The sequence below is a fragment of the Fulmarus glacialis genome, unplaced genomic scaffold, assembly GCF_000690835.1.
Source record: "Fulmarus glacialis isolate BGI_N327 unplaced genomic scaffold, ASM69083v1 scaffold20083, whole genome shotgun sequence".
NCBI lineage: Eukaryota > Metazoa > Chordata > Aves > Procellariiformes > Procellariidae > Fulmarus > Fulmarus glacialis.
In genome coordinates, this window is record NW_009205095.1 from 5,004 (window position 1) to 15,719 (window position 10,716).

The window sequence follows — 10,716 nt, forward strand, 5'->3', positions numbered from 1 at the left end:
GGAGTGCAGGGAGACAGATGGTTGTGCGCATTTATTTTTCTTTGATAAAAATGGTATGCAAATTACACAGCCATGGAGGCTCTTGGGAAAATATCACCCTGCTGGTCCTCGGGGAGTTTCTTGGAGAGTCATAACATTCAAACACACCAAAATGGAGGGGGGGGGTGGAGGATGGATCTAAACTGGGAAGAAGATGAACTTCCAACATTTGCCAGTGAAGCAAAAAGATCGTTAACTTATTTTTCAATTTCCTTTTTTGTTTTTACACTCTCAGGAATGAGCCTACTGAGCACAACAGTCAACAAACCCCTGACACCACTGCGCAAGAACTAAATTGCTTGGGCAGAAACACACCTTTCGAACACGTTCTTCTGCACGGCACTTTCAACTCAAGTTCAAGAACAGCAAGCCTGATCCCTGAAGGCATCTAGGCTCCTTTACACCATCCCAAGAGTGTAAAGAGGCCATACTTCAAATGTAGTTTTCATGCACATTAACCCTCTACCAGGAGATCAGAGGCACCTGTGTGCAAGGGACACAGGCTCAGTTCATCCAATGGAACATTAAGACAAATTACATCAGAAATTTCCAGATCATTTCAATTTTTCTTTTGATCCATTCCCAATAAGATGCTGGGAGAAATAACCTAAACCCAAACTTGGCTCAAGTTTTAAATATTTGCCTGAAAGGAGGGCTAGGGGAGGGAATCATGTACAGTTAAAATCAAGCTACTCAAAACACAATCATTCAGGTAAGTAACTAGAAGTAACGCCTCTACCATCTAGAGAGAGAGAGAAGAGTGTCTGAGACAGAGGGCATATTTAGGAAAAAATACACATCTGAAGTCTCTGTGGCCACGATGAGAACTGGAATCCACATACAAGCCAGTTAAAGAGCATTTCAACATGAAATCTTAACTTAGTAGGAAGGTCAGGGGTTAAGCTGTATCTTTTTGTTTTAAATACATGGACAGCTGTCAGATATGAAAATGATGGTGGGCTTTCCTGAAAGATCCCCCTGTGCATGTGTATGGATGCATGTGCTGATGTCTGTGGGGCAGCATGACAAGAGTTTAGGAAGGCTGGGAGCCCAGCAGTCTCTCAATAGCTGCATTGATGTCTCCACCAGTGGCAATAAGCGCCTGGAGGTTGGCCTCACGATTAATGAAGCCCATGGCGTTCAGCTGCTCCAGCTGCTGTTGGAATCGCACTTCAGGACTCTGCGCCTACAGAGGGAAAGGACAAAGACCTTAGAGTCAGACAGCAGAGATCTACATCCAATACACACAGGGCCAGCAACAACGGCTGAGCAGGGACCCTGAGCTCAGCTTTAGGTGTACTCAAATACTCCAGGCTCGTTTAGTGATGTTACCCACCTCCCCACATTGCCACAGGCTTTGGCACAGCAGCCACACTGCACACAGTTAGTCTAAGCTCTGTACCTACGGTGACAGCAGCGCTGGGAGGAGGATCCCTGGCACTCTTAGCTTCAAACCTGTGCAAAGGGTTACTACACCCCAAAGAACTAGCCAGCCTGAGACACCAAACTTAGCATAAAGCACCACAGCCAAGAGAAACCCGTTGGGGACCGCATCCCTAGAGTTGGGTGGGATCAGGACAACCTCTAGCTCACCCTGGAGATGTCCCTCCCCAGAAGCGTATCAGCATGCAGCTGGGCATTACATACTTGAGAGCTTCCTCCGGCCAGCAGCTGGATCATCTGCTGCATGAGCTGCTGTTGGGGGTTACCACCCCCAGCTGGAGAGGCACTGGCCGGCGTCGAAGCAGAGGGAACGGGGTTCTCCGGGATTGTGCTTCCTCCTGTGGAGGACGGGGGCATTCGAGGCATGCCGAAGGAGCCGAGGCTGCAGAGGAAGGCAGGGTGCACTCAGAGGCCAGCTGGCACTTTTGGGTGTCCCCCGAGAGCTAGACAGCACGGTAACCAGCAGGCTCTGTCAGGCTGGCCCTCGGTGAGGCCCGTACTACAGGACAGCTTTGTAAATTAAACTGGCTGCGTTTGTATCCTGGTCACACGTGGTGCTGGGAGTAAGCAATCCTAAGAGGCGCAGGCCTGAAAGGAACTGCAGAAGCTGAACGTGACACACGCTGCCAGAGAGCAGAAGGCCTGAGGGCTGCCGGCAGACCAGTCCACCCCAACGTACCCACCCAACCTTGTGGCTGCGCATCTCATACTGTTCTCCAGAGATAAAATTTTTGAGTTCAGCCGATACTGAATACAGCAAACAAAAGATGGGAGAGGCACCAAGTGGTTTCCAAACCTTTTCTCCAAAAAGAAAGGGTCGAGGACTTCCCGCATGAAGTACAAACAAGCAGAAAGTGCTAAGTAGCTGGAGCTCACAGAGGCCTGCAGGCGCACACACACACACGCAGAAGTCCCCATGACAGAGTGCCCTAAGCAGATCTCCTCGATAAATCAACAGCTAGTCTGCCTGCTGGTATCAAGCATGTCAGCTCTGCCTGCAGAAACCCACTCTGAAGCGCTTATTACCTTGGCACTAGTCCTGGGGCCTCCGTTTGCAGCGTCTGGAGTCCCTGCTGGATCTGGAGGAGCGCCTGCATGGCGCGGGGGTTGGTGAGAATGGAGAGGGAGTCTGGGTTCTGCATCTGGGAACAAAGGCAAAAAGACACAGCGGTACCAAACAGCGAGAGCTTCCACAGCCAGAGATCCACCAGCTTTAAATCTGAACAACAATCAGCACAGAGCTGCGCCTCTTGCCCTGCAGCCAGAGCGAACCTGTGAGTCTGGTTCCTCCTCCAAGTCTCCAGACTGCAGGGCGCATCTGCAGAGATACTCATAGAGTTTAGCTCAAATTTCCTAAATGAACTAGGTGAATCAGATTAGAACTGGGGGCACGGGGCACATGCCTTTGGAATTAAAGTGATTTTATTTGATTTACCTGAGTGAACCAGCTGCTCTAGCACAATTACCTGTTTTAATTTTTATAAACTCATTACAGTGAGAGACTGTCCACACAGGGGTTTCATGTAGCTTAACTAGTCTAATTTGAAGTCCACCTTTAGGTAATTTAGATTACTTAATTTAGATTGCCTTGTCTACACAAGCTCTTCCTTTCTCTCTCCCCTGTGCAAACCCCTTTCTTTCACAGCCCAAACCACCCAAGCCCACATGCTTTCTAGTCTACTTAACTAAGCAGCTGAGATACTCCCTTTCCTACAGAGGATGGAAAAGCTCTGGAGCCCAGGGGCTGAGAGCAGCACAGGGCCAGACAGGGGCCTTTACCTGCTGCAGGAAGACAGGGAGCTGAAGGCGGAGCTGTTCTTGAAGCTGTGGATTCCCAGCAAAGAGGGGGACATTTACCATGATCTAGCAAGAGACAGCACACGTAGGTAGGGTCAGAGGGTTGCTGCCACTGGCTGTTAAACCCTACGCAACTAAGCCACGAAGAACAAGTCAGTCATGCCCCTGACTCCCTCCCTGGGCTTTCAACATGTTCCCCTGCTAATGGGGACTGAAACAGGACAGCTCAATTCCTGGCAGCAGTGTTGGAACACAGGCTATTTGGCGACAGGCAAAGAGAAGGGCTATTCCCATGTCCCTTTGAAAGCCACCTTTTTTTATAGGGGCTCTGCTAAGACACAGGGTTCAGTACTGTGACTGCCTTCAAGCTATCAAGAAATACAACAAAACTGTCTATATTCACTCAGCTCTCTGGTTTCTGCAAGAGGAACCACTCCAACTACAGAAGCAGACTGGTCTCACAAGCATTGTGCTCACGGCCTGTCTGACAAAAGAAGACAACTGCAACACTTTTACCTGTGCTGCAAAGTCCGGGTTCTGGGCAAGAGTTTGCATCATGCTCCGCATATAAGGCGCAGAGATCATGTTCTGCATCAGCTGAGGGTTTTCAGAAATCTGCTGCAGGAGTCCTTGCATCTCTGGGCTGTTAAACATGCCTGCAAGGGGAAAGGGAAGAGAAGACAAAGGAAAACCCCTTACAAGTCTGAGCACTGCTGCGATGCCTGAAATGCAACATGACATACAACAGCAATGCCTTTATGTCATCCCCTAGTCAACAGCGAGTATCGCTGTGGACAGCCATGGTGGTGCTTTGGTTGCCACTCTCCCATGCTCTCGAGGGCTGCAGGGACATCAGAGTTCCCAAAGCAACCCTCCGACAGGCACACAAGAAATAACTCATTTGTGCTTGCAACTGGGCTAGAATCATTCATCTGGAGAGCAGCCACGCTCAGGCACTCAAATGCCAGAGGGAACCGCCCTCCAAGGAAGCCTGGGTGACCTGTTCAGTCAGTAGCACCCTCTGGTTCCTCTCTCGCTTACGTACCAGCCCCAATGCTAGCAGCATTCAGCCCAAAGGGGTTGGATACAGTCGGTGTGCTTTGGGTGGTTGCCGAGCCAGTGCTCCCTTCACTGCTGGGCGCCTGGCTCTGGGAAGCAGGGGGCGTGGGGCTCCAAGGGTTCGGTAACGGCTCTCTGTTCTCCGTCCGCAAAGGCTGAGAGCTTGAGCTATCAGAATTCCCCGTCAAGGAAGAGAAAGGATTGTTGCCAAACTAGGGAAAAAGAAAAAAGAAATAGCCGTAATCAGTTAGCCCCAGCAGAGAATGTCAGACTAACCCCACCACTGTACGAGATAGGGAACAGCCGATCATATTCATCCAGGTCCAGAATTTGCTAAACACATGCCAGAATTTGCCTCCTGAGAAATCTGTAATCCACAACACACCTCGCTCAGAAAAAGACCAGGCTCAAGAAGTGGCCACAGCCCTAGATTTGGCTCCCAACTGCAGGGCTTCAAAACATCCATGTAAAATCAGCACCCGGACATACCAGTAGGTAATGCTAGACTGGAGTATGTCTGCACAGCCTTTTGCAGACAGACCTGCGCTCACTCCTCCTGTGCTTCAAGCCAGCTGGATCTCAGCCAGCTCCAATCCAAAGGCGTCAGGCTTGAGCTAATACAGTAAGCCGGGCTGAGAGCAGAGGGCTGTGCTAACGAAGCTGTGGGGCCTTCACATCGGCAACGGCTGGCACCCAGCCTGCTTGGAGACCAAAGGAGCGAGGGCAGGTCTCTGCTCAGATACACCAAACATGTAATAAAAGCAGATGACGGGCACTGCGCAACGTTCTCCCACTAGTGGCTGCATTCACCATCTAGAGCGGGAGGGGATGAACAGCCACGCTTTGGGAAGGCTGCCCCATTAGCACGGGGGTCAGGGAAAGACCCCTTTCCCATGCTCAACTCACTACACCCCACTTACAGGAACGCAGCCAATACCTGCTCCCTGGCTGCACTAAACATGGGCTCCTGGATGTCCGTATACATCCGGCGCAGGGCGTTGTATCCTCCTGGAATGCTCTCGAGGTTACTCAAAGCACGGTCCTGGTTCCGCATCATCTCCTGCATCATGGCAGGGTTACGAGCCAATTCCATTGTCTGGGAGAAGGAGGAAAACGTGGAAAGCTCAGGCCCATGTGCACCATGGAAGACCGGAGTGGATCAAGAGACTGGTTAGCAGCCCAGTGGTATTCTACTGATCTACCAGCCAAGCACCGAAAGAGTTAAATCTCAGCTCCCAGAAGAAAGAGTATAATTAAACCCGTTTCACAGCCAGAGAGCAGAGAGATCATTTATCCAAGCAAAGAGAGCCCAGGGATCCTGGCTCCTCCCATCCTTGCTCAGCTCTCTTCCTTCTCAGCCTCAATTCAGCTGGATGAGATTGTTTTGTTTCTAAGCAGTATCAGGACATCCAAACATTTAACACCCATATGTTCCCACTCAAAGTAGATGGAGTGCATTCAAAAACTGAGAAGGTGGAAGAGATTGGATCCTTCCCATTTCAAGAAAACCAAGAAATTCACCCTCTCCAGACTTCTGATGGGTCTCCCCTGCACAAGAAACATCCAGATCTCATTTGAGGAGCTGCTTAAGTACGGATCATTCACAATGTAGTCCTGCAGCTCTGGAATTTCATGTATGGCTGACACAGTTGAAAGAAAGATAACTGAGAAGCAGATGGAAACTAGGCTCATTCAGCAACAACCCAGAAAGACCTCCTGACAAGTCTTCCTGGGGGAACAGCAGAGTCCTGTCAAGGGCTATTTAACACTCAGGCTCTCACACTCATCCCTTATGCTTCCCTTCCGACGAACCTTCGGTCTTCCAGATAGCCAGTACTCTAGGGCATGGGTCCTCTCTGTTCTGGGACTGTACAGAAAATCGAGACCTCTAAGATCCCAGCCTACGACTAGTGCTCTCTGCTGATACAGGTAGTAAAATATTGACTATACAGCTCTGTAGTCTATACTTAATCTATCAAGAGAAACAGAAACAAAAAGCTTTTGCAGTAGCTTCACTTCTCCATGACTGCTTTTACACCCATTCCTGAATCAGAACACAGCAGCCTTGTATGCAGCACGCTAGGATGATCCCAGCATCCTTTTTTGCCCAACACATGACGGATTCAATAGCCCTGAAAGGGAGATAAGAGTTGCAAGTATGTGGGTTGAGTAATCAGTATTCACATAACTCAAGACCACCATCTGTTTGTGGGGAGCTTACAGCAGGAAGGAAAAGATCTTTAAAATCACTGATCTGGCATTCACACACTCCCTTTGCAGAGCAGACACTGAAGCTGGTCCACAAAGATGCTCTTGAACATGCTTTAAACAGGCCCTGGTGTGCTGACTCACCTGCCTCATGAGCTCCGGGTTATTCAGCATGTGGCTTATCTCCGGATTTCGCTCCATGAGCTGTTGCATCTGGGGATTGGCCATGATCATCTGTCTCATGAGGTCAGGGTTAGACATCATGTTCTGCACCAAGGGATTCTCCATGATCTGAGAAAGCATCTCTGGGTTGGACATCAGCTGCCGCTGCATCTGCTGCTGGAGCTCCATGAAGTTGGCAGAGCCCATCCCAAGGTTGCCCAGCCCAGTGATGCCGCCAAAGCCAGCTGGAGAGGGAACAACACACGGGGAGAGAGGCGTGAGTCAGTAACTGTCGGTAGCTGCAAAAAGAGGACAAGCACATCAGCTGAACTGCACCCACGCTAATCTAGGGGTATCCTATACTCCTACAGCAGCCAGCTCTCAGGGAGGATACCTGCTACACATGCTTTCCTAAAGGCTTTGGCATTATCCTGAGCAGGGAAACCGAGGGATGCCGCTGGCAGCGACTCATGCAAAGCCTACAGCAAGCAGAGACAACTACAGGGGTCAAGAACCCCAACTCCTTGGTCTCATCTTAGGAAATTCTTCTTTCGTGTCACACCTTCTCAGAGCCACCACTTACACAGGATGGATGTAGCACTGTTAGGGCCTCCATCTCCAGGACCTCCCGTGGTCCCTGACCCACTGCTCCGTCTGCTGCCGCTCCCCGCATCAGAAACGGCGCTGCTGGATGTGGAAGGCTGAGATGGGGCAGCAGGAGAAGAAGGGGTTGCAGTGGGGGCAGAAGCAGCATTGGGGGCAGAAGCAGCAGACGTTGAATCTTGGACCCTGGAAAGAAACAAAAGGCGGCATTAAACTCCTGAGATTCAGGAACGGTGAGCAGAGTCCTCTGTGGGGGACACAGGACGGTGCACCCCACACTGACCGAGCCTCCCTTCGCGCCTGTTGTCCCCACAGCAGCCAGCCCTGGCTGCTTCCATTCCCGCCTGCACGGATGCACAGCTGTGCTCCCAGATGCCTTCCATCTGCTGGAATCCGCCTCCCATCCTGATGCATAACAGCCCCTGACATTTTATCCTGGCCCACACGAAGTGGCTTGACTGGTCTTACCCCGAGTTGTATCCATCTCTTCCTTGAATCACACTGAACTATTTACCTCAGCTATATCCTTGAGCAATGAGTTTGCTCCAAACAGGAAAATCCTCCTGCTGCTCCCACAGAAACCACAGGAGGTTACAGCAGGGCTAGTGCATGGGGTAAACAAGAATCTGCTTTTCTGCAAACCCTCCCATGCACTGAATATTCCTATCAGTGCTCCTGGAGGCAAAAGTAAGTATCAGCATTACTCTACAGATAGGGAAACTGAGGCACAAGGCAGCTAGCATCTGTCCCATGAAGCTACAGAACGTTTCTGGCCAGCTTGGCTATGAATTCACATCTCTGCCACTGGCTGTACCTTGCACGCAGGGCTTCTCCGTCCAACACAAGTTGACTAGAGCTTCTTTTAATACACACATGCAGGTACTGTGCCATAAGCCACAGCGTAGCGGACGCTGGATATCAGCTTTACTGAGTAAACCAACCCCTACTAGTACCTTGTAATCACAGTTCCTCCTTAGGATTTTTATAGGAATTTGAAAGAGAATATTTAAAGATTCTGCAGTCATGACAGTGAGTCCTGGACTAGTGCTGAAGAGCTTTCACATTAAATTAGACCACAAAATTCACTGTACTCACCTCAAATAATGCTATTATGCCACTGACAAGTAAATAAGAACAACGATTTCTTGATTTTTTTTTTTTTTGCAAACCAAGAATGATTCCTTTCTCTAACTCCCTTTCCTTTTTCACTCTTATTCTAGGACTTTAAAAATCAAACCTGAAGGTCCCCGTCCAGTTTCCAGGCTCACCTGACTGCTGCTGAAAACCAGCGGCCACTGAGAGGGAGGCAGAGAGTGGGGAAACAAAGCAAATAGGAAGCTGAACAAAAAAGGAAGAAGGAAGCTGGAGAAAGGTCACTTGGTTTCTCTCAGCACAGGAAGAGGCTGTAATGTCTTAGTAAGCACTTATCTATGACTATTAGCAGGAAAAAAAAATGAGCAACGCAGGACAGCTCTCGTTTACCCTTTGAAATGGTTCACAAGTACCACAGTTTGCTGTGGAGACAGTGGTAAACAGCATCAGACTATCAGGCTACCTGGAGATGCAGAATCCAGAGAGAGGCCTCCTGCAGAAGCTGACAATAAACATGCTTGTCTTTGTAAAAAAGAGGGGCGGGGAAAAAAGCACTAATCTTGACTAAGCCAGCATGACAGCTCTTCTAGGGGACAGCAGAACTGCACAAAGAGACACAGCCCCTGTTAGTTCACCGGGAGCCCTATCAGACTGCAGCAGGGAGCCCAAGAAACGGTTGCGAAGGGGGTTTCGAGATCAACAAGACATGGCTGCACCTGAAGTACAGCAACTGTTCCCAAGAACCTTCTGTGCCCACCACTCCATCGGATAGCACTGAGAAAAGCCTAACCCTGCAGGACCTTGCGGTCAATCCTGTGTCCCCTTCTCAGGCTGAGCTACACGGTGCAGACGGACACAAGTGAGCCGTGTCCAAACCGGGAGCTACCACGGGGTGTGCCCGCAGTACTGTACTTGAGCTAACAACCACACCGCTGTGTGCATGTGGTGATATGGCCCGAGCCTCTGTGCGCTCCCACGGAGGTGGAGCACCCACCTTTCTGCACCTGCCCACGCAGACCTGCCTATAGGTACCACACAGAAACACTGTTCTGCCCTACAGATAGCGCTCTGCACGCACGGCGTGCCTCCCACGGCACCCGAGAGAGCATGAGCGCAGGCTTAGAGCAGAGTATATGATAGGAAGCAAAAGAAAAACTGCGTATTAGTTTCAACTTCAACGCGAATTATTGGGAAAGTAATTTCTGTTAACAGCAACTTATCTTTGTTAGAACCAGTATCAAGTTCCAATGGCTTCTTTCAAGATTACTAAATTATAAAGGCTCAAAACACACAAAGCCACATATACAAGTTGTTCTAAAGAAGAGCCAACCCCCTCAGGTACTTGCCACAAACCTACACAGCTGTGTGACCTAGGGAAAAGACAGGCCAAGTGATAAACCCCACAGCTGCACGGCAAAGCCGTGGCAGGGAGAGAGCCTGGGAGAGTTCTCCTGCCGGACCACCGCTGCCAGACTCGCACAGGCCCCAAAGCCAGCACTCAGGCCTCGCACAAGTACTCTGCTTCAGTCACCGATAGGGCAGAAATGCTCCACCATCGTTTATTCGCATCATCCATTTACCCTCAGCCCCCCAAGACGAAACAGTTTCTTACTTCTGCGGAGTCTTAATGACCAAGTGTACAGTCAGCCCATCTTTGATCCCATGTTGATTCAACGTGTCTCCATCCTTCAGGATCTTCCCAGCAAAGATCAGAACCAGCTGATCCTGTTTGGCTTTAAACCGCCTGGAAATCTCTTCTTTGAACTGAAAAACAAACAAAGCATTTTTCAGGCAAAGGACCGAGACCAGAAATTTAAAGCTAATACTCCAGATATCATATCCACTATGCAAACAGCATAAGGAACTGACAGTCCTTCAGTACCTCACCCAAAAGGAGCCCATGCAGGTACCAATTCAGTCACCAGTTGCTGAGGATGTCTGAGGCGTTAATGAAAAAAAACAAAACAAAACAAAGACAAGCTCTACACTTACAAAATGTGGAGTAAATTTCAGAAAGAATAGAGCAATTACCTCAAGAAGAGCTGAAGGCTTCCAAAGGAAGATCAAGTGTGTCTCTTAGGTCTAATCCAAATACACCATTTATCCTCTGAATGACTGAACTGTTTTTGTCTCTGCTCATTTGATTTTTTTCCTAAGGAAAGCCCAACTCTGATTTAATACAGGACAGAGCTCTATGGAAAAGGGAACAATCCTTTATCAGCCAATGGAAATAAACTAGGTCTTCTCCAATTCCTATTTCTGCAACTGAATTCCCTATGAGCATGCCACGCCACATAACACGGACACCTCTTC

At 49.5% G+C, this 10,716-nt stretch overlaps 1 protein-coding gene across 1 annotated transcript; it reads right to left on the bottom strand.

Annotated features, from left to right (window-relative positions):
• Positions 1-581: 581 nt before the first annotated feature.
• Positions 582-10,503, bottom strand: UBQLN4 (ubiquilin 4). Its single transcript, XM_009575274.1, has 11 exons — positions 10,499-10,503; positions 10,016-10,246; positions 7,292-7,497; positions 6,691-6,953; positions 5,276-5,434; positions 4,325-4,550; positions 3,796-3,935; positions 3,262-3,345; positions 2,509-2,624; positions 1,687-1,864; positions 582-1,225 (listed from the first exon to the last, which is right to left on the bottom strand). The coding sequence occupies exons 1-11, from the start codon at positions 10,501-10,503 to the stop codon at positions 1,073-1,075; spliced, it is 1,761 nt and encodes a 586-aa protein (XP_009573569.1). The 3' UTR covers positions 582-1,072.
• Between the last annotated feature and the right edge of the window lie 213 nt (positions 10,504-10,716).